The following is a 26,084-nucleotide window of genomic DNA, read 5'->3' as shown; positions in this document are numbered from 1 at the left end:
TCTCGCTCCAACAATCTACAATCTATACCGCACTTTAAATTAAACTTCATCATTTAGTATAAAATTTATTTAGTATGCACTTATACTAAAGAAAAATTTGTTAAAATTTGTATAAAATTTAAGGTTTTGGAAAAAATTACTCAAATTTGATATACACAGAGTGATCTGAACATGAACGTGCTGCAAACCGTAGAGAATCGAATAAGATCGTAAATAAAAACTTCTGTAAACATATGATTTTTAAAAACTTTTATTTAAATTGGTATTTGATCATACTTTTTGCTTATAAATTTCAGTTCCATGGAAAAATAAAAAAAGTTAACATTTACTTGTACCTACATATACTTATAATCTGATATTATACCAGTTTATTATTACCTTAAATGTTTCAATGTTAAGTTAAAAATTTTTTAGTCTACCTTTTAAACTTCGTACGAAGAGCACAACTTTAACATTGTCGAATAATATTTTGTACTCCCCTGACATTAATGAAAAACGCAACCTATTAAAATTAATTCAAAAACATCTGTGTATGTTTGAATAAAAATGAAAAAAAAAATTTCTTTATCACATTATACACATACTTATTGAATCATAATATTCGGCTACCCTTCAAAAGTTTGACAGAAAAATGCAAAGCGCATGTATAATTTTTGTCAATTTCATCGAATATTTTGGTGTGTGTAATGTTTTGTTATGTTCAGCTAAATTATAACGGTAAAGGATACTTTCTTAAAATGATAAATTAATAAAAAGAGTATTTTCTCTTATCACAGCTTGTGCGCAAACGTTCAAACTCAATTTTTACATACAATAACAAAATTATAATAGATAATAATTGGGGGTGTATGTTCGTGCGTATATGATTATAATTTAGAGAGAAAATGTATATTTTAATTTTGTACTTTTCGATAATAGTCGTCCTCCAAACTCCTGTTAGTTCGTTTGTTTTTAACGGTACATATTTGTTCATCACAAAACGGATATATTTTTTTTTGTGCTGTTTTGATTTTAAATGTATTAATTAAATATACATATATATATATAGAATATATAGAGACAATACTGATATAGTAATAATCCCCACATTCATTTTATATAACACTTTTTACTAAAAAGCTTTTTGTAAATCATCGTATGTAATTAATTTGTTTTAAAATAATTTTGTGTTTGTTCCTGATTTTTATTTTTGTTTTATAATATTGAAATAATAAAAAAATAGTTAATTTTCTTAGACAAATCTATATGTATGTAAATCTAATCAATTTTTATAAAAAGACTTTAATAAGAAACATTTAATTTAAAAAAAATAAAATAGGTGAAACATAAAAAATATTCTTTTTTTTTTGTATTTTGTTGATTTATATTAATTTTTAGTGGTCATTAATTTTTTATAATATTTAAAAATAATAATTTTTTAAAATGTTTTGTTTGATTTTTAGGAGCAAAAACTATTTTATATTATTACGAGTATAAAATACAAAATATTAATCAATATAATTTATATACATAATTTTATTTATATATATAATTTATATACATAATTGTATATCCTTAATTAAATAGAAATTAAAAAAAAAACACTTATGATTGTGGTAGTAATATTATTTTTCCGATCAATTTGTTTATATTTACAAAAAATTGTTTTAAGTATTTATGATAATTGGTTACATCCGCAACATTCACGTTTACAAAATAAGGAGCAAAATTTTCATTCAACTTATTCTTATCCAATATTTTCACGTGATGTTATAAATGCGTGTCGTTTTTGTGCAAATAGTCCATTAGGTTTATGTCGACATCATTCAAATCCACATCATCCTCATCGATCTGTTGTTTCTGGTGGTAAAACAAATATATGTCGTTGTGTTAGTTGTAGTCATGGTAATGGTTTACGTAGTAAAAATTTATTAAATCGACGTTTATTAAATACAACAATAAATAATAATATTTCTAATAATAACGGTAATAATAATCTTAATAATTATAATAATATAAATAATAATAATAATAATGATAATATAACAACAGATAATAATATTAATTTTAAGAATAGATCAAATAATAATGACAATAACAATTTATATAATTGCACAAAAATTATATATGGTTATGATAGAACTGATGATGGTATAGTTTATATGAATGGTGAAGAGATAACTAGAAGTGGTAAACGGTTTCGTAAAATTAGAACTCGCGTTTAGACTGAAAAATTTTAAATCATTTTTTTTTTCATTTGTTTTAAATATTTAATATAACAACTTATTTAATTAAATACATAATATATTTTATATAATTATTATAATTACATACGAAATGTATAACAAAAATAATTAAATATAAATGAGAATAAAAAATTTAAATTAATTGTTATATGTATGTATTTTAAAATATTAAAAAAAAATCATATATGTATAATAAAAGTATCCAAAAATTAATAAAATAACACTTTTTTAACCACATATTTATATAACAACTTAATAATATAACAAAAATTTAGATGAATAATAATTGTTATGTTGTAATTAGTTTAATGTTAAAATTATGTATAAAATTATGAAAATATATTTTACATAATAATAATAATATACACACATATACATATTATATTAAGCACTTAGGGGTGCGACTATAATTTTTAGGAAATAAATTTTGTAATGAAGTAGTGACGGATTATATTGTTAAAAAAATATTATACAGGTAAATTAGAAAATAAGCTAATTAGCAAGTTTTATAAATTAAATTTTAATTTTAAGAGCAATGTTTTTAATAATAGCAACATAAAAGCACACAAAAATAAAAATATTTCCAATGTAAAAATTCATATGAGTAGAAAAACCAACAAAAACAATAATATCAAATCTCGATTATCGATTTTTCCTTTACCCCATACTTTGTGCTTTCACTTTTGTCATTTTTGCTTCTTCAATTCAATGCAAATGCAACCAAAACAAGAAAAACCAGAAAACTATCTAAATAGAAAAATTAATAGAAAAATTTCATATATGAAATATTTATTCTAGAAATTTTAATTAGATTAAGTAACAAAATGGAATAATTTACCGCTAACGAAATTATTAAATTACAATTATTTAAAAAAAAAATTTAAGTAATAATAAAATTTTTTTTTGAAAATTATACTTTTTTATATAATAAATTTTATAACTATTTTGTTGAAAATTTGCTTTGATTCTAGAGAAATCACAACATTTTCAAAATATTTTTGTGCGGTAAAGTCATGATTAAGTCAGCTGAGCATAATCATATACTGCACATATACATACATCTATGTTATAAGAATAAATATGGATAAAATGTCTTAATTCAACTTAAAAAACGTTCTTCAATATTTTGAACTGCTTTTTATATAATTAACATATCTTTTTGGGTTGAAAGTCTGTCTATACCTATGATACACTATACATAAAGTATAACTACTTCAAAAAAAAATCCTTTTAGTCATTTTGAAAGAAATTCTTCAAAATGTTGCACATAGTGCTTGCTTATATTGAAAAAATTTAAAGTGCAAATTTTATTCATTAAATTTATTTGTTTAAATAGAACTCGAAAATTTATCTGTTTAGGAATATTAAATTAATGTACAGTTTTTATATGTATATATTTTAAATATAAATTATTAAATACATATTAATATTAAAATTAATGAATTAGTTTAGGATAAAATATTGGAACTTTCCATTTTCTATATTACATGAAAACGGTTAGAAAATTACAAAATGCTGCACTCAAAAATTGTATTTATGATTTTGGTTACTGCACCCACTACAACAAATAATTTTTCTTTTTTAAAATATGCACATTTTTTAATCACTAAATTAAATATGTATGTACTTATGTAAAAATAAATTAAGTAAAATTTTGGCACAGAAAGATCTGCAGCAATATTTGCAGTTATGCCCTAAAGGCCTAAATAGATGATGCACATACAATAATTTTTTTCTTATATAATACTTATATACTTGTTTATGTAAAATCTACACGCTTTATATATCTATAATAAAGCCATAATATTTATATAATTACTAACTTACTTTAGCTTTGTATATATATACAAACTATATAACTATAACTATATATTTATACATATGTATTTGTAAATATTCTGTCTTTATACTTTTTTTAGGTTCTTTTATAACAAATTGCACTTAAATACATTAATTTTGAAGGACAATAATTTATATATATGTATGAAATCTTTGGAGGCTAAATATTTTTGTACCCTATACCTTGATTATATAAGTTTGTAAGTACGTGAAGAAGTTGTCTGCAGTACGAATATGTATTATATTCTTGCTTAGCGTAAAATTATACGATGTGTTAAATCTGATAATTTAAAAACGAAGAAAGAAAGCACTACCAAACTTTCAGAAAATATTTGTTTCTTGCCAAAGGCGGCTGCTGCTGTAATTGGACTATTTAGAATATGGGTTCGCGTAACTGTCATATAACTCAAATAGATTTGAATATTCGAAAAGCTTATAAAATTTAGCAGTTGTCCAATTATAGGTTAGATATACACTAGATGTTTTAGTAGAATTGCTTGATCGGTGCAAAAAATTGTCATACAATTCTAAAAATCAATTTTAAAAATTTCAAAAAATAATTGAAGCAGCTATATGAAATTTGATAAGTGAGTGCCGCTTTCTTCCCAAATTTGAGGAAATTTCTGGTTCACCTTGTTTTGATTTTATAATAAAATTTCCTTGGTGTAGTTCAGTCGGCTAAGATTTACTGAATCGTAGTCATTTTTTTTTATTTATTTTCAACATTCTACGAGTCTTATATTGAGTTCATACTAGAATACATACAATGATATTTTAAAGGACTATTCAATATTATAAAAAATTTGAAAGAACCTGCGATATCCAAGTCGTCTCAAAACAAAATTTTATTACAATGTTTTGCAAATAAAGACATTAATGTTTTGTTATGGCCAACATACGGCCCAGATATATTATAGAAAATATTTGAAAAGTATTGGACGACAACGCATTGAAGAGAAATCATACTACATTAGAAGAGCACAAAGATTTTTTATAACAAGAGTGAGCCGAACTTCCTGTAGAATTTCCCCTAAACCTTTTCAAGTCAATTCCAAAAAGAATAAATGACTATATAGCTGCAAAGGTTATTATTTTAGACGATAATATAATGGTCTTAAATTTATACGCAGCTAATTTATTAATTTTTTTTCTATATTTCTTATATAAAATATTTCTTAATATAAAATATTTAATAAATAAATAAATTTAAAATAAACGAGAAAAAAATAGAGTTGACCTTGTCAACTCTGTGATACCCGTACGAATTTGTTATCCTATGTGCAAATAAAGATGCCATAACTGACTATGGGACAGATTATGACTTTAAGTTGCCGTATTACCATATTAATTTATGCAAAATTTCAGTACTGTGTGTTTTTCAAAATATTGTGTGTGCCAAACTACTATTTAAGTTGTATGGCAGGTACCAGAAGGAGCCAAATAATTTCAACGACTTTTATGAGACACATTGGCCCTACTTATATATTCGTGTGTGTGAAATTTCAATACCATAGCTTATATAGTTTCTGAGATATAGCCAAATAAATTTTGAAGTTGTATGGCAGCTTCCCGAACCGGTACCCCGATCATTTCTAATGAAAATTTCTAGTGAAAATTTGGTGAACTTAGGTCAATTAGGTTTTGAGTTATCGTTGGGACGGACGGACGGACGGACGGACGGACGGACAGACAAAGCTAAATCAACTCAGAATCTTGGTCTTAAAATCTTATGTAAATTTTTATCAAATGGTTTCTTTCAAAGAATATCCATGTACTCTTTCTTATTGTCACATTACAATCGAAACAAGTATTTGACAGAATAGGAGAATACTTAATTGTGCGGCCTAATGTTACTCAATTGTACAGCTTTACCTCATCTAATAGTTTTTATTACAAATGTTATTCGAGTTTAATTTGCCTCAAATTATTTTTAGCAATTATTCACTGATTCAACGTTAAAGAAAATACGAAGAAAATGACTCTACACTTAACAACACGTAATCAAACTGTATTTGTTTGATAACATATTATCTGAGGAAGTAAGGATTCATTTTTCCAGTTCTTTAATATTGTTAATATGTTCCATTACGTAAAGTAATATTAATTATTACTTAGTAAACGAAACCAATAGTTTCAGTAATTTAACTCTGATTGAACTATTTTATACACCTAAGCGTTTGACATGATTCAGTCCATATTCCTATGACAGCCTACGTCCGGAGTACTCTGTGTACTTATAAAACGAACACTCCAATTACCCTAATTTCTTACACCTATATGTACATATATACATATAACAAAATTCTTTTTTTTACACAAGATCAATTATTTTAATATTATTTAATTTTATGTTATAATTATAATATATCGTATTATTAGAAAATATTATGCAAATATATTTTACTAACATAAGTATATTTGTTACATAAATGTATAGTGCACGCTTTTTAAATTTAAATTAAAAAAGTCTACATATATAGAAAAAAAAACTAAAAATATACTTGACAAAAAATCAATTTTTGTTTTTATCTGACATATCGATTTACGTCAATCAAGAGCCAAGGACTTTTGAGAATGTTTGAAATGTTTGAAAAGAAATCAAATTATATTTTTTTTCTTCTTAATTTTTGAAATTAAAGTTGGTATGTAGCGTTCCATTATTCTTAAAAGTGGTATAAAAGGAATATATGCGTGAATTTGAATTCCTTTTAAAATAGAAATTTCATTAAAATTTAATATTTTTTTCATACATATATATTTTCAAAATCGCGTGAAAAAAAATAATTCTGTAATACTTTAACACGTTTCTTTTCAAATAATGCAAAAATGTTGTTATAAAAATAAGTTTTTATACCCCATATCTGTTCCACATTATAATTGTAGTAGAGTAGATCCACAAATCACCTTTTTCGAAACGTGTTATAAGTTGATAAAGTTGATTACAAATATTATATTATATGAGGGTATAGAGAAGTATGAGAGAGAACCAAAAAATATAATTTATACAAAGCGACAAAATATTCTACCCCAGTTCAAACCCCAGTTTGTATAGGTATATAATATACTTACATGTATAATTTTACATACTTATATTTTTTTATTTAAACACGATTTTTTTTTATAAAAATCAAACAATGCATGTATGTGAATATAAACTTATGGAATATAATCTGTACAATCTATATGTAAACCTCCTAATATATATACATACATGATATATGAAATGTAGGTAAATGAAACTATGCTTCTTTTCAAATTTTCTTTTAAAGGTATGCTTTTTGTTTTCGAAGAGTGAAACACTTTAGACGTTTTTAGAAATTTTTGTTTCAATTTTATTTCAATAGAGTAAAAATAAATTCATAACAACCCTTCATAATAACTGTTGTTGACACATAATTGATTGACGTGGATGAATAAAAAATCTATAGAAATATGTGTGCATCAATACAAATATATGTGTGAAAATAAACGTACATCCGTATATACTTACCGTTATTTATATTCATTTTATATTTAATGTAATGGAGTATATTAAATTGTATTGTATAGTTTTTGGTAGCCATTTGAAGTGAACTGTCTAAATTATGCCATGAACTGGTTTTTATGTAAAAGAACAAATGTAATTAACAAGCTCAAAGACTCATGTTATTGCAAAATTATAGATTTTTTCTTGAAAGATTCTTGAATTTTGATTAAAAGAATGTTAATCATTTTAAAATATAAAAAACTCACAATTTTGTACTGTCAGGAAAAGTCATGTTAGAAATAACTTCGCAAACAAATCTAGGCATTAAACTTTTCTAATTTTAATTAGGGTCCCAAAAGACCAAGCAAGCTGAAACGAATGCTATAAATAATCTGAAATCTATTTTATTCAATCTTTTATTAAACAATTTTAACCATGTAAACATTTAGCTGGACTTTTTCTGACAACGGTAATACTTAGCTGGCCATTTAACATATTTTAAGAAAAAACGGTTTTTTGACGAGTTTACTTGCATTTTTATTTTATTTATATAACAATATAATTAGGTGCACAAAGTATAATAATAATACATTTGAAAAATAAAAGAAAAATTAAAAGGGATTATAATTTTACTTTTCACTTAAAATGTTTTTATAAACTTTTTTTTAAATCCAAAATATAGAATAACATTTCCCATTTTTTAGATTTTTCAAAAACACAGAAAACTAGTAATTTCTTTTGAAAAAAGAATCGCATATATAGGAAGTGTAAAGCAGTAATAACACACAATTTAAAAAAAATGTAAGTAATAAGTTTTAAAATTGTAGAAATTAAATTTTTTTAAAATAATAATGAAATCTAGGTTAAAAAAATTATTCAATATTTTTATTTTTCTATTTTTTGTAGAATTTGACATCCATAATTTGTAATGTCATATAGAAATAAAATATTACTTTAACAAAACATGAGTAGCCAAAAATTTGCACCAAACTACCAACATCAGTTTGTCGAAACGATAACGCATGATGTTAATAGGTATGTAATAAATATTTTGTTGGAAGCTCCAATTTGAAAATCGTGGTAATATAAGCTTTTACTACATATTTCTTATCTTATAAGCTGAATTATGCATTAATACCGAATTAAGGCGCATGTAGGGTATTTCGACGACGAATATATTTAATTCGACGAATAAAGTTGTTTTATAAAATGATTTCTTTTTATACCCGTACGAACGCATGTTCGAAGGGTATACTAAATTTGTCTTACCGTTTGTAAAGCTAAGAAATAATGGTCTGAGATATAGATTTAGCTTTGTCTGTCCGTCCGTCCGTTCGTCCATCCCAATGATAACTCAAAAACTAATTGAGCTAATCGAGTCTAGTTCGAGTAGCTTCTGGTAGTTGCCATACAACTTAAAAAATTATTTGGTTATATCTCAGAAACTATAAAAGCTATGGCATTGAAGTTTAACACAAGTGAATATACTAGTAGGGCCAATATTTGTGATAAAAATCATTGAAATGTCTTGACTCGTTGTGGTAGCAGCCTTACAACTTCAATAATAGTTTGGCCATATCTTAGAAAATATTAAAAATACAGTACCGAAATTTTGCATAAATTATGGTAATACGACATATATGTATGGCATATTTATTTGCACATAAGATAACAAATTCGCACGGGTATCACAGAGTTGACACGGTCAACTCTATTTTTTCTCGTTTCATACTAAGTTTCTTTTAAATATTTTTTATACGTCCACTTCAATAAAACTTATCACCTTATTCATTCAAATTTAATAAAAGAAAGTCTTAGTTTATTATAAATTTGAATCAATTAAAGACGATTATAACACAAATTTCCGTGCATATTGTCGTTCGAGCTTTGTTTCTATTGTATTTTGGTACGTTCAACGTAAATAATACTATTGAATTTTTAATTAGCTCGAAAGTGGTTTCAAATTTACCAAAATTGTATTAAAAGTTACATATATTTAACATGTTAAAAGCCAAACCGACTTTAATGTTATTAATAAGAGAGCTCTAACTAACTAATAATGAGTGAACACGCATTTTTTAAATGTTTTTACATAACAGTAATAGAGCTCACTCGTATTTATATTTGTTTAATCAGTGCAATTCAGGATGCTGAGAAAAAAACAAAAAAGTGTGCTAAAATGAATATACAACGTAATCCTCCATTGCAATATGGTGTAGAAGATAATTGGACATGGAGTACTCGGCATCGATCAATCGAAACGCTTTTATGTGGTAATCAAAATCGAAGAGTACATTTCCATTCAAATTGGAGTAGGGGTACAGCTGCTATAAGAGGTAATAGAATTTTAAATAATGGTCGTTATTATTGGGAATTACAAGTTGGTGACAGAGTTTATGGAACTAGTATAATGTTTGGTATCGGAACAGAAAATGCACGCTTGCATAATAGAACATTTACAAATATGCTCGGAGAAGATGCTAATGGATGGGGGTTATCACATAAAGGTGTTTTATGGAATAATGGAATAGCTCTTATGTATACAAAACCATTTCGAGGTAAATAAGTAAATATAATATTCCTATTAATCCTATACTTAACTTTTTATGATTATTTAAATTAACTTTGTTAATAAATTACTTTCTTGACTTTAATTTTATAGAAAACTGTCCTACAGTAATAGGGTTGCTGTTTGATGGTATAAATGGAACACTAACTTACTATAAAGATGGAGAATGTTTAGGTGTTGCATTTCGAGGGCTAGACAAGGTATGCATATTTTAAATTATAAGTTTTTTTTCCAAATTATTCTTACGATAATGTCAAAATTAAATGAGAAGATGTCATATCATCTTTTACACATTAATAGTTGTTTTGAAACTATTATATTAAATTAGTATACCTTTCCTTATCTATCGAATATGATCAATAATTCGCTTACATACAACAAATATTCATAAATTTAGAAACGCATATAGAAATTATTTTATTTTTATAAAAGTTTTTCATATGGATGTCGTACTAGAACTATTCTCAAGGTATAGAAAAGTTAAATTAACCTTGAATAAGCGAGCTCTGATATACCATTTTCTCAAGAAAATATCTTAGCATGAAATCTGTTCCAAGCGAGCGCTCTGACCGAGCAAAATAGGTGGAAGGAGTCGAATTTATTCAGTCGCGATGAAAAATGCTTTATACAAATCCAAAGTTGCTTTATACAATAAGCGTTCAATTTTGTCATTCTTTCGAGCACATGCATACTATAAATATTTTATCTATTCTTTAAAAGATTCATAAAATTCTTTCATTTTTGATATCTTATTTATTATTTAGGTTAAACATCCATTATATCCAATTGTTAGTTCAACTGCAGCAAAAACTGAAATGACATTAATAAATACAAGAAGAGATTTTGTAAATTTACAGGATCGATGTAGAGCAGAGATTATTAAACATATTAAAAGTCCAGCTGATTTAAAATATTTAACATTACCTAGTATAATAACAAATTATTTGGCTGAAGCTTTCAATGGTATAAAACCATTACGACCTGTCGACAATTATGATGTATTGGATTTTTGAATAAATTTTTGAAAATATAACTTTTATATTTTAATTACGAATTTTCGATTTTTAATATTTATAATTATTAAATATTATATATGTGTTGCTTTAATAATAAAAAATTTGTAATAAAATAGCTTAAAATTTAAGAAAATATGGAATCTTAGCGTCTTAAAATGTTCGATACTGTTGGTATTTAAATAATCTAAAGCTTAAATGACAAACCAAAAAAAAAAATTTAGAACTTTTTCATCAATATTCAAATACAATATTTGATTAAAAATAGCACATTATCGACCGAATTGTACATATGTATATTTCGCGAATATTGAAATTAAATTATTTTTATTAGTCTAATGATCGATTTATGAACTTCTTTGTGACGTATGTCATATTATATTCAATATATTAAGAAATTCGAGATTATAAAACTGTCAAATTTAATGATCAAAAAGAAAGGACAAGAAATTTATTCTTTTCTTCTATTAAAAGCACTGAAACACGTTTCAAAAAGCAAGGCATAATTAATAAACAGAAAGATCGCGTTTACTTCTTTGAAAATTAACTTAATGTGCAAATGCACACTTTAACATACTTAAAATTTATATTTTAAGCATTCTGGAGAAATGCCTTTAATTTTCCGTTGAATGTGGAAGTGCATATCAAAAAAATTATCAAACTTCCAAAAATTTATAAAATTTTGTAATGCCATTGTATAAATATAGTTTATAGCGCTATACAGACGAAAATTTTTATAATTTTACAAAAAGCTACTTTTTTGAGAAGCGCTAATAAGTATTGAGTTTTTTAATTTAAAACAGCACAACTCAAAAATAGTAGTTCTGTTGTGTAATTACAAAAATTGTCTTCTGTATAGCACTATAAACTTTAATATACACAATGGCAACACAATTTACATATTGTATATACATGCGATCGATTAAAGAAATATTCTATGTACCAATGTTAACTTAAGAAAAATTAATAAACACAAATAGGTTAACATTAACCCATTATATGTTGCAATCTCTAAATGATGGCTAATTTGATTAAGAAATTAAAAAGACATGGGTCAAAACAATTTACATTTACATATTTACTTATTTAGAAATAAATTTACCTTTAAAAAATTTTTAAAGAAAAAAATTTAAACTGTGCGTATTTATTAATTTTAGTTTCACTGATACAAAATATGAAAAATTATATGTACAATAAATAATTCTTAAGTATATGCGTATATTGTATTAGAAAATTCTATTTTATTAATTTAAAATTAAATCATAATTATTATTGTACTACCTTAGTGTTCTTATTAATTATATTAATTTAAATATTATTTTCCCAGAAATTAAACAAAATAAAATATCACACACAATTATTAAAAATTTCCTTTATCTATTAAATAGTTTCAAATATTAAAATAAAAAATTAAATAAGATTAAAAATCGAAAAAAAAAATATTAAATAAAATTTTATTGTTATTTTAATTATAAATTAATTGTTATTTAAATAAATTGTTTACGTTTTTTATTTTCTCAACTCCTTTCATTTTATAAATAACTTTAATTTAAATTGTTTCAGTTAAAACTTAATTGTTTTACATAATTCTGCATTTTAAATATATTATTTAATTCTATAATAATTTTATATAGTTTAATATAAAATAAAATAATTTTATTTCATAATAAATTAACAAAAACAATTTATTACGAATATTTTTAAAAATTTAATAATTTATAAAAAAAATCCTATTAAAGAAATAATTTTTTATTGATTTTCTACATGCAATTTTTGAAAATCATTTGGCTTGTCTTCTGGATTCTATAATATTCTGTTATTGATTCTCTTCCTGAGAAAGTTGTAAATTATATCAATTTTTTCCTAGATTTTTGATACCATATATTTATTAAATTTAAATTTATGGTATTCGGTTTTAGCATTCCTTAACAATTTTTAACAAACAAAAGAGCCAAAATAAAAAGTTATTTTTGAGTTTAACAATTTTCAACTTGAGTATGACTTTTTTTTACAATTTGTCAATACTTTGCTAATGAAAAATTTTATGCCGGTCTTGTTTTAGATGCAGAATACTGGCGTATAATGAAATTATTTTGCATGTAACATCTATAATCAATGCACTAGAAAATCAACGAAAAATTAGTTTATATACTTGAAAATCTTAGCATGTGTTTAGTTAAAATTTTAATGTGTTACAAGATTTTAAATATGAAAAAAAAGCTTTTAAAAATTTGATAGATTCTGCTAAAATTTTCATATAAAAGATTAACTATTATATAAATGCTATACGATAATAAGAATATTAGTGTTGAATATTTAACAAATTTATTTAACTATGTTTATTTGAAGGATATTCAAAGGTTGATAATACAAAACTGTTAAGTACAAAAATTTAAAACAAAGTCAAGAATGTCACAATTTCTAAAAATTTTTATTAATTTTTTTTTTAAATTATTTTTAAAATTTAATTACTGTGGCAATAACGTAAAAAAATCAATTACTAATCAAAATTTTCAATAGTAATTACTTAAAATTCTAAAACAGTTTTTAGATATCGCTTGTCTGAGTGTTCTCACAAGCACCATGACGACTAATCACTAAACTAAACTAAATTTATTGTATTAGATTCTCTTTCCAATGAAATAAATGCAATTTTCATATCAGCCTTTGGAAATCTTTTATATAAATAATTTAATTGTGTAATATAATAAATAACAGAAGAAGCACAAATTATCAGTATACATATACATATTATTTGATATTATGAAAATAATTACATTTTAAAATTTCCTATATAGAAATCTTAAAACAAAATTTTTGTTAAAAGAAAAATTCATTCATACTTAAAAACAAAATAAAATAATTTTGTATTCTTTAAGGTTCTGAAATAAACTTAATTGCTAATATTATGTATTAAAGAAAAAAAAAGAATTAAGAAAAATTTTTATAACTCGAATTTTGGTATTTTAAAATGACGGTAATTTATAGACATAAGTTTTTTGTACATTGCTAAATAATTAAACATTGATAATAATTAATTTAAAAACAATTTTTTATGGTAAGATTATTTAATAATATTGTAATAAATTTATAATTAATTATTATATAAAATATAATAAAAACTTTTTACATATAAAATAAAAAAAATTTCTACGTACATATATCAAGTTTTTTATACAATAATTTTTTTTTTTTTGAAAAATAAGTTTATGTTCAGATCTTAAAGTTATAACAGATTTATAGTTTTTTAATATTAAAAAATTAATTATGTATGTTATACTTACATAAATGATTTTAATTATAATGTTAAATAAAATAACATGTAATAATATACAAAATATTAATACACCAGAAGATTATTAAAAATGTCATAATTTAAAAATAAACGTCATATTTCATATTTTATAAAATGCAAGTTTTTAAATTAATATTTATGCGTATAATAAATATTAAACAATTACAATCCAAAATTTTTGATAGTTCATTTTTAAGAAAAAATTTAATTAAACTTTGAAATTAATTAATTAAAAGTTTTATTTTACGAAACCAAAGTATGTCAATCAATTCAAATCAATCGCCTGAATTTGCAAATTGTATTTCCAGCATTAAGATTTTATTTATGACTTATGAAATAACCTTTAACTAAATAACTTAAATGATCGTCAACATGAGTAATTGAAATGATTGGCAACGTATATTAATATTAATAATTCTAAGCGTCATATATAACGCTTTACATTTCATTATTAACATCAATTATTGCAATTATTTGACATTCCCTGACTTCAACTGTACAAATATATCGCATTATACTACAAATTCTAAGGTTCAATATTGAATATGCACAAAAATCTGCAAAGTTCAATGTAGTTTCTTACGCATATGTAAAATGTGCAGATAATGAATATTTCGAGCATACGAAAATGCATACGTGCTTAATTTTTGCTTTGTCAATTGCTTATTGAATTTTATTGGATTTTTGAATTTAAAAATGACTGTTAATTACTGTCATTTTGTTGTTGTGTTCGCACTACATGAAATATATATGCAATGTCAATAAATGCAATGTGTATTTGAATGTAATATCTAGATTGTAGCCAAACGCAATAATATTGTTCTTATATAATGCATAAATCTGCACAATTTAAATCAGAGGTAGCAGGAAAAGCCAAATAGTTACAATTGTAGGCTGACAATAATTACTTTCATACAAACAGAAATATAAAAATTTTTTTATTTTATTTTGATTTATGAAATTCATTTAGTTAAACATTTCAAAATTTTTTGTTAAATTTAATTATTAAATCCCTTGATGCATTTTGTACAGTGTCATTACGTACTATGTAACTGATCATTTTCATATGAAGTAAAGTAGCAACATCCTATATAACTTATAAAATGAGACATACCTTAACAAATTTTTTAAATATTTTTCAAGTAATACAACGGTATTTGTTCCAAATTCCAATTTATTTACATAGGAATTAAACTATATACTTATATTATTATATATAATATACTAATAATGAAATTTTTCGAATTATTTAAGGATTTCATTTTTTAAAAATTGACTACAATAAGAGTATAAATTATATTGAATAAAATATAACACCAATTTTAAGAATAAATGACTGGCTTTTCTAATGATTTTTTTTTTGGCATTAAAGTTTTTAAAATATAAAAAATGTATATGATGAATAATGTTTGATTTTAAGAATATATGATATTTGTTCCTTTAAAAATAATAAAAAAATAATATTTACATATTAAAAATTTTAATTATTTTAATTTTACAAAAAAAAACAAAATCTCTTTATAAGTATTAAAAATTAATAATGCATAAATTAATTTAATTATAATTGTGCTTATAAATATAAACAGAAAAATATAACCGCTTTAAATAACTTATTTATGAATTTTTAATAAAATTTTCTGGTAAATTACAAACATACATACACACATTAATGAATATTTGATATTAATAATGTACTTAAATAACAATAGTAAATAAAAATTTTTGCAAATATACGTAATATGTACTTCAAATGTGTTTAAATTTGTCTTAATTTTTAGATATAATTTTTTTTTTAAATTAAAAAATATTAAGAATATAAGTGCGCTATAAGCTAAAATTTTTATTATATAACAAAGGAAATATAATACAGAAAGAAAAAAAACTAATGAAGAAAAGCCCGTGCAGCTTCATAGTGCCATTTAAAAAATTAAAATTATAACAGTAAAATATTGCTTACAATAAATTTTAATTAGTATAAATGTAATAATAAAAAATATATAGGCCAATTTTTGTTGATTTTATGCTGTCAACATATTAAGCTTTGCAATTTTCTATATTAAAGAAATTTAAAAAAAAATTTTTACCTTATATTCAATACAACATAAATAATTTTTTATTAAAATAGAATTGAAAAAAAAAATAGATTAGATTTACTACTTCTGCAACTTCTAAACGTCATAAACGAATTTCAGTATAATATGAAGATACTGGTGCATAGATTTGTAAATTTGTATGTTATTTTGAGTTACGCAACAATTCAGCTTTATATTGCTGAATAAAATAAAGTGTATCTAACATTAAATTAATTTATTCAGTAATTAAATCTGTATTACTGAATAAATCAAGATGACATTATAGATTTGCATTTTGGTAGACGCCCATATCCTTTTTTTTTTTTTAAATATGTATTTGATACAAGAGATTATTATTTATATAAAGCTGGTGGTCTGAAATGTCATTTGCAAAAGCAAACAATTTAAAGTTCTCATAAATTACAAATTTAAATTTTTTTCAACATCCTATTGTGGAATACATTTAATATCAGGCTGCATTTTGTAATCAATAATTGCAGGTGCCATTTCCGATTAGAGTTAAATAAAAATATAAAAACAAAAAAAAATCTTTATGTTCTATTGAGTAAAGGTAGCTTTGCCGATTTTTTTTTTATATTTTTTTTATTTCAAAAAGTGTTATGTCTTATATTTAATAGAAAAACTAAATTTTGTTATCTGTTATAATTTTAGATAATTGATAATATTAAATAAACTTTTATTGGAATTTGTTTTACTTATTTTAATTTAACAAATTTATTTTCGACTTTATTAATATTAATTTTGTATTTTATTTCTTGAACTCTAATCAAATAGTAATAATCTTTTATAAATTTGATTGTATTAGTAAATAAAATATTTCATGAAACATAATGCATAGTATAAAAATTCCAATATTATTAATATTATAACAATAATTTTTGTGTTATAAGTTATAACATAATACATACGGTATTATATAAATATCATACGATATGAAAATTTTATATCATATATATATATGTAATTATAACTTATATACATACATTTGAATATATACCCATTTTAATTGTAATATCATTTTTGACAGAACATTTTATATAAAATGAAAAAAAGAAAAGAAAAAATTACAAGAATTTTCGTGTTGTATTAGATTTACTTTATATACAAACATACATAGCATACTTAAAATTCAAAATTTAATTAAAATTTTAATTAAATTTAAATTATTGATATAAACACAGTAATAATCATTAAGTATATTATATTTATATATATTAAGAACAGTAAGAAAATATAGAAAATAAAAATTTTGTTTATTATTCACATACATACACTTACATAAAATGTTATATAGAAAAAAAAAGAAATAAATAAAATAAATTTATTCAGGCCAATAATGTGCAATATTGTGATAAAAATAAGTTTAAAAAGACAACAAAAAGAAAATAAAATAAATAAAAAAAATTTAAAATTGTAGTTAATAATAAAATATTCAAATAATTTTAATAAATTTAAAAAGAAAAGAAAATATTATGTAAATGTTTAATTTGTATTAATTTTCTTAGACTGAATATTATATATACTAAAATATAATTAATAATAAATGTATAACTAATATACAATTTATAATTCAAAAATTGTATGTTGTATGTAATTTAATTAAGTATAATTAATGTTACATTTTCGGATATTATAATATAAACATACTGCAAATTGAATAGAATCAAACGTTTTCGAAAAAACAAAATGAAAGAAAACAATTTTAAAATGAAATTTTACTTTTTAAAATAAATAATTTCTTTACAAATGTACGAGTGCTCGCATAAATAAATAAGGAAAAGTCTGCCTAAAAAAGAAGACTCGTATTTTCTACAAGTTTTTGAAATTTCACTTACCACTCTGTCTGAAAATCTGTAAGAAAAGACTATTTTTGAAAATGTAGTTTGCTTTTCTATTTCTCTAAACTTTAAGTAGCTTTAACCACCGAAATAATAACTGTAAAGACTTTAAAGTTGCTAGTTGCATTAAAGTAATTTTTTGCAGTTATTGAAGTAATGTCGCATTCATGTATTTTCACACATAAATAATAAATTTTAAGATTTTCCGACATTTTTGAATCTGCGACTTGCGGTAGTAAAATTAAAACTGCGATTTTCTTACAATCATTAAGATTGTAAAATATAAACTAAGATTGTAAAATATTCACAAATAATTTACAATCTTAGTTTGGAGTTGCAGTTTAAAAAAAAAACTGTTAAGAGAATATGGCTGCATTTTTAAAAATACGCTTTTGGCAGTTCATTTTGTTAGTTTTTATTTATCAAGTTTGATGCAAATAAAGTTCTACAATAGAAGTAAATTATGTAAAATTGCCAAACACAGTACATAATTTTATAGGAACTTACAAGCGAAGAAACGACAAGAATAAAAACTTTCAAAATTATTGAAAAAGCGAATGTTTCCATTTAGATGAAAGTTACACGTCGGACTACGATTTTTTTTAATCTACAATTTAATAGAACATATAATCTAATGAGCATTTACACATCAAATTATTTTCAAATTTTTATGTCAAACTATAGACAATAAATCTTTCAAATACCTACATAAATATAACATGTATAACATGAAATTGAAAAAGCAAAAAAAATAATTTTTTTCATGTAGTCTTTGAAAACTTTTGGTTCGGTTGATAATCAGATCATTCCATCCGATCATTAATCTGATACCAGAAGTGTAACAGTTACTTTAGACATTTTCCTTTTCTTATAGTATAAATTTTACAATTAAAATTTGTATTATGTTATAATTAGTATACTTATTGCTTTTTCTATAATCAAACGCCTGAAAATATGCAACTGACATAATTTTTTGTAATGTTTTATTTACATTATGTATAGCTTTTTCTACATTAACACTATATAAAGTGAAATTTTCCAAGAATTCTTCTAAATTTTTTTTATATAAAATATGTGGCTTTCATTTAGATGTTTTGATCTAAATCTTAAGTCATAGTATAAAAACAATTGATTAATTATTATTATAGTTCATCAATTGAAAATTTATAAAAGAAAAAGTGCAATTCGCACAATATTGCCACCACAAATCCATAAGAGTAGGTAAAATTATCTGAATTTTATATAATTTATTAGGAAAAGGAATTTAAATTTTAGTTAATTAAGACATACATACAAAAATTAATACATTAATGTATATACTTGAATATTGACAGTTTCAAAATATTCACAATAATGTATAATTGACATTAAATGAGGATTTTAAAAATTTTAAACACTTCACTTTATAGACACAAATTATAGTAACTATGGATATTGTGTTTTCGGTGATAGTATACCAAATTCTTCAGGATAAAATGTCATTATCACTATGTAAAAAGTGATATCGTTTCTTAGTATGAATTTCAAATACAAGAGTGAATATTATTCTTAGCGAATTGAAAAAAAATTAATTTTCAAAGTGTTCATGAATTAAAGAATTTTTAATTGCTTTATTAAGTTGAACTTTAGTTAAATATCAAAAACTTGTTTTTTGAGCTTTAAATTTATAATTTTGAGAAAAACTTTTTAATAAATGTATAAAATAGGCTAACTAGAGTAAAGTAAAATTTAATTTTAATCAAAAATTAATTTAATATAGGACTTAATTGATTTTCTTTTTTGTTTTTCAATTTTTTTTAGAAAAGTTATGATTTATTAAATTGTGAATTTAAAAACATTTAATTACAATTAATGTTGATTTTAATTTAATTAAATTATTATTATTTTTTAATAAAATAGCCATGTAAGTATATTGTAACTTTAAACCAGAAGTTAAAATATAAAAAATTATTAAAAATGTATTAATTAAAAATAAGTAAGAAATTGTATTAAATTATTAATATAAAAAAAAGCACATCCATAATTAAAATTAATTACATAAATTATAAATATGATAAAAATTTTATTAAAAGTATTAAATATTAAAAAATAAAAAAATTTATGTGAATAATAAAATTTGAGAGAAAAATGTTTAAAAATTGAACTTTTCTTTAATTTATAGTATTGTGTTGAGATGCCTTAAGTCTATAGCCTCATAAAATTAATGGATTGGATCTTCTTAAATAAATTTTATGGATTTTGTTTTTAACAAAGTATGACATTGATAGAGGAAAGTAGGATTAAACCAATAGTTTGTAAAGTAGCACTTTTCCTTTTTTATACACATATATTAATTACATATATTTAGGATGATACAAAAAAAGAGACATAATGCTTGAATTCAAAGGTTAATTGCGCGTCAGTTAACAAAATAAGTGTATGGTATTTACAGTTAAGTTTCTGCATTTACATAATTTAGGAAAAGCTTATGCAAATATAATGTGATGGAAATTTAAATGTTACAATTTTTAAGCGGTGATAACTTGAGAGAGGATGGTTCTGGAAAAATATTTTTTTCCAACGAAATAAAATATTTGTTAATATCTAAATGCTGCTAAAATTTCAGGTTCCTATACAACTTATTGCCTAGAAGAAAAATGAAAAAAAAGAAAAAAAAACGGTTTTTAGATAACGGTAAATTTTAGCAGACATTTTAGCTATAGAAGCTACTATTTTTCAGCGTTTGCAAAATTTGAATAAATAGTAAAAAAATTGGAAATTTTCGGGGCTATGACTTTAAATGAAGAGGGGGAAAGGTTTAAATTTTCTTCTACGAAAATAAGTTTTTTGTAAAAATCTGTTTATATATGTGAAATTTTATTTTTTATTTTAATCTTTTATTTTTTATGTTTTTTTTTCCTTCACGGGGACCGAGGCCCTTAAGCTCTCCTCACGTCGATCCATAGGATCTTTTGTGATTTCCATCCCCACCTAATTTAGCTCTATACCTAGGCCCCTGAAAAACCGCAGTATGGCAGCCACATCAAGCTGCGAGATCCTCCACGGGGTCACAAAATCTCAGGCGAGCAACCGCTTCGCACTCACACAGTAAGTGCTCCAAGGTTTCGTCCTCCTCCAGGCATAAACGGCAGACGTTATCCGCCACCCTGCTCATCCTTTGCAGATGGAGCCTCGAGAAGCAGTGTCCATTGAGAACCTCCACTAATGTCCTCAAATTTGGACGACTGAGCATGGTCAGATCCTGTCCCCCCAGTCCCACGGGAGGCACAAATTTCTTAGAGTGCAACAGGCCTCGGCAGCCATTTCAGTATTTTTTATCTTAATTTTCTTTCTATCTAAAAGGGTGTAAAAGTTCTGTAATAAACTAATAAGCACTTTTTTTCAGAACTTTTTAGAAAAGCGCTAAACACAATATGAATTACAGAATTTATGGAAAAGTCTAAGAAGAATGGAAGATGGTAAGCTTGAATAATAAACATTAAGCCAAAAAGTTAAATTAAATTGAATTTTTGATTGTAGCAACCTCATTAAAATTCAAAAATACATAAATAATTCAAATCAATATTTTTTTTAAATCTCCTATTCAAAATTAATTATCAGCAGTTCATTTTTATTTTCCTTTACATTAATTAACTTTTCTTTAAAAATTGCTACAAAATTTTAATGTTTTTAGACTTTAGCACGATTTGCTTTGGAAAATAGCAAGTTCAAAATGAAGAATGAATGCAACTTCGTCTTTGATTTTATTATCAGCAATATCACGTTTTGCAACCCAGAAGAATTTCAATTATCTGAAATTATTGTAAATGTTTCATTTTTAGGAACTAAATTAGAAATTAGAAGTAAAAATGATAAAGAATTTCGTGAAGGAAGAAGCATTGAATTTAAAAGCACACTAAATGATTTACGGGATGCATTAATTACTTCATCTATTATAGTTGATTTAGAAAAAGTGAATTGCTCAGATAACCAATCTATTACATTAAATTCTTTCACAATCGATTGGAAGAAAAGTCTTTTTGAAAAACTAAATTATAAGGAGTTTACAGATTATTGTCAACTAGAATATAAAGAAATTATTCACAATTGTAAAATAATTGGCAATATTACATTGGGCTTTCAAATAACTAACAAAGGACAGACCTTAAGGTGCAGTAATTCTCTTGATAATAAAAGTCAAGCGCAAATAAAACAAAAATTAAAACGTGATTTGTCAATGGGAGACATTTTAAACAAAATATATGGTGATACTAGTGAAAATTCGGAGAAAAGCTCAGACGAAAATGATATTTTGTTTTTTATTGATGATGATAAAAAATGTCCATCACATTCATTATTAAATGGTCAAATCAACCTAAAAAATTTAAAGGATTATGTTCGAAAACTTGATGAAAAAGGTGATTGCGATAAAAATTTAAGTACCATAATAGATGAAGGTTGTTGTAATGCCAGAATATCTATTGAAAATTCTATTTTCAACAGGAATGGTGAAATCGGTGATAACATAACAAAATGTTCTAGAAAATATGAATCGGTTACAAAATTCATTCCGGGCCTAGGTAAGATAGAATGGGCTTAGATAATATAAAAATTGTTTAGGGTGATTTTCATCTCACTTAAATAAGTTAACAATTTTAATTGAAATTTCTTAAAATAATATTTAATAACTAAAACCTTTTTTGCACAGATAACAAATTTGAATGCAAAGATAACCAATCGATAATCTTTAAACTTTCACCATCCAAAACTTCAAGTCGATTTAAAATGCAAAATTCAACAAGTAATTTAATAATTTTCAATAGAGTACATCATACAACAGATGATAAACTTTACTCATTTAGTAATTTAGAGTGTGTTAAGGGTTATAAAACCACCGATACTCAAAAAGGCTACAAAATGAAATGCTTCTGCTGTGATCAAATTCCCAAAAGCTCTAGAAATGAAAATTTTCAAAAATGTTTTCAAAAAAATGCATATGGAGACTCAAGAAATGGAACTCTAAAGTCCAAAGATTCTATTATAAACAAAATTATAGATGAATACACTGATAGCTCCGATAAAGTGCCTCCTTTATCAAAGATAATATTGGCACTTAGACAGAAGTATGGCAGAGCATTTCCAAATAAATCTACAAATTTTACAAAATGTTTATCAAACAATTTCGAAAAATTCAAAAGTTTCAAAACCGACCCCAATTGTAGGAAATTCAAAAAACAGCAATCAAACAAGAAACGTGTATATAAATATAACCCGCCGTCGTGTCTAACAAGGTGTTTAATTCTTAATTAATTGATATATTTTACTACAAATTTTTAGCACAAATTTTCTAATAGATTAAGTCTATATATCCGGGCTTACTTTTGCGTATGGATCCGTTTACAAAAGTTTTCATTTACAAGAAGACTGAAACTTTCCAATCAAATGAATGCAACAAATTATAATGAGAACTTATTTCAGTAGAATAAAATCTCATTTCTAATTCAGATTTTCTCCTACATCCACTCAAATTAAAACCCTTGTTTCTTCTTTATCTTTATTCATTGAGCTATCACCTGAAGAAACCAGCAAAGTAAAACTATGACCACTTTATTCTAAGAACTTAAAACTTAAGCAGCAAACATTAACAACGCTGTTTAACTGAACTAATTGACTTTCCTTTACTAAACCAGTTATCAGTCTAGTTAATCGTTATACTAGTAGTTTTTTTTTTAGATAATTTCATTAATATTTCTCCTAAACTTATGCAATAAAATATGATTATAAAAAAATTATTATTTTTTTACAATATTTTAGCTTTCCAATTTTAAAATCGCAAAAACTTTAAATTTTTACCTTAAACCTGCAATTGCAATTCTATTATTTACTTTCGAATATTTTACTATTTACCAATATTAAAATAGCATTAATCGCAGAAGCAATACTAAATTTCTGTCTTCAGCCTTAAAAGGCCTTCAAAGAAAAAATGTAGTTGAAAATTAAATCGCTTAACCAATTGTCAATAATATTTTTTTCGTTTTTAGAAAAATGCATGTAACACACAGAGGTTGCTTAATAAAAAATAAAGGTGTTCCGAAACACATGGGATGGCTATGGAATACAAATAAAGAAATGATATCAAAGGGATGGAAACCGGGTGCAATTAGCTCCAAAATAAAAAATTTAATGAGATATTTTTTAAAAGATTTTCCAGCTGACACATTACCAGTTTTTAAGCGAAATAAAAAAATTAAATTAAATAAAGAAACTCTAGAACAAAAACCAACTTTAAAATTAGAAAAACATAACGGAGAATATATAATTACAATGCGCCCTCTAAAATCATCAGCTGATATTGTTTGTAGTGCCAATCCTTATTTAAACATGAAACCAATTAAATTCATAATAAAAAGAAATAATACAAATGTAATGGATGATTGTAGTGAAAGCGATAATGAATTTGATATTGAATTTACACCACCAGCCGGGTTAATTAAACCAAAATTATTAAATTTACCTATAAAAGCTTGTAAGGAAACACAATATTCTGAGGATGATTTTAATTTTAAAGTAAATTATGAACCTGTTAAGAAGAAGTTTGATAAAATACCGGGATTTTGTAGAGAGTTCGTAAGAGAATATAATGAGGCGAATAAACCAACTCTTAAAGGCACGTTAAAAAAGAAAACGATTAAAAGTAAGAATATCAAAAAAATTAAAAAGTAATTTTGTAAAAAACAAATTGCATTTGATGAAACTAATAACATATTTGAGTTCAACTAGAAACTACTCTTGTGATTAAATTAAAAATAATGAAATAAAAAAGATTGCTGATTGCAATTTCTTTTAAAACTTAATTTTGTTTCAAATACTTTTGTTATTTTTTTTCTGAAATAATTCTGAAATTTTTATTTAATTTGAATATGAAAACCTAGTTAACTGCAACAGGCGAAGTCATTTTCTTTAATCTTATTATGAAAACATTTTATGCCATTTCACACCTTTAGAAGAACTGACTTCTGTTTAGTTCGCATTAGCAAAATTTAAAGTAAATAAGTAAGTTAGTAAGTAAGTATCTTTCAATATTTTGATTCCGCTTCGAGTGTAGCTTTATTTCTGACACAATTATTTGCAATGACGAAATTAATTTTTTTTTCGTTGCTTTTTTTAAGCATGAAATATTTTTCGCTCTAAAGTTTTGGAGACTGAGACGACAAAATTTAAAAATCTTAAAAGCAAAAGACATGTAAGCCAAAAGTTTTTTTATTTTGCTTTAATGTCAATAAAATTTTTCATTCTCGAAATTTAATACATAATAAAACAAATCCTCTCTCTCTTTCTTAAAATATTGCATTATTCAAATTGTTCTGTTAACTATTGTAATTCGAATTGTAATGTTTTGTAAATTGGGAGTAAAAATGTTATTTGATATTTTATGTTTTTCTTTTCAATTAAATAATTTAAGACTAAAACAGTTTGTAATTTAATATTACCGAAAAATTTCTCAATACTATCTACAAAACGTATGTATGTTCACAGTCATCACATATATAAATCAAAACATGTAAGTGCAGAATGCTGAAAATTTTTGGTTTCATGTAATAGAAAAATTAAAACACATTTTACAGTCTGTTACATGTCTTATGTTATAACAGATATGTGTACATAATTCGAACACTTATATGCGCTTGCAATTATATGGTAACAAAATAACTTCACTCATAACATTATAATAGTTTTTGAATATAATACTATTTTAAGGAAATTTAT

General features: G+C 23.6%; 1 protein-coding gene across 2 annotated transcripts; it reads left to right on the top strand.

Moving 5' to 3' along the window:
- Positions 1 to 976: 976 nt before the first annotated feature.
- Positions 977 to 11,384, top strand: LOC129615357 (SPRY domain-containing SOCS box protein 3). 2 transcript variants are annotated; one of them, XM_055530514.1, is made up of 6 exons: positions 977 to 1,017; positions 8,235 to 8,331; positions 8,437 to 8,565; positions 9,667 to 10,088; positions 10,193 to 10,299; positions 10,864 to 11,384. In XM_055530514.1, the coding sequence occupies exons 3-6, from the start codon at positions 8,495 to 8,497 to the stop codon at positions 11,110 to 11,112; spliced, it is 849 nt and encodes a 282-aa protein (XP_055386489.1). In that variant the 5' UTR covers positions 977 to 1,017; positions 8,235 to 8,331; positions 8,437 to 8,494; the 3' UTR covers positions 11,113 to 11,384. The 2 variants fall into 2 exon arrangements, with proteins under 2 accessions (XP_055386489.1, XP_055386488.1); XM_055530513.1 differs by lacking the exon at positions 977 to 1,017 and adding an exon at positions 2,604 to 2,700.
- The last annotated feature ends 14,700 nt before the right edge of the window (positions 11,385 to 26,084 follow it).

The sequence above is a fragment of the Condylostylus longicornis genome, unplaced genomic scaffold (assembly GCF_029603195.1).
Source record: "Condylostylus longicornis isolate FDR11 unplaced genomic scaffold, ASM2960319v2 ptg000135l, whole genome shotgun sequence".
NCBI lineage: Eukaryota > Metazoa > Arthropoda > Insecta > Diptera > Dolichopodidae > Condylostylus > Condylostylus longicornis.
The sequence above is the reverse complement of the archived record's forward strand: the minus strand, read 5'-3'. Positions and strand labels throughout refer to the sequence as shown.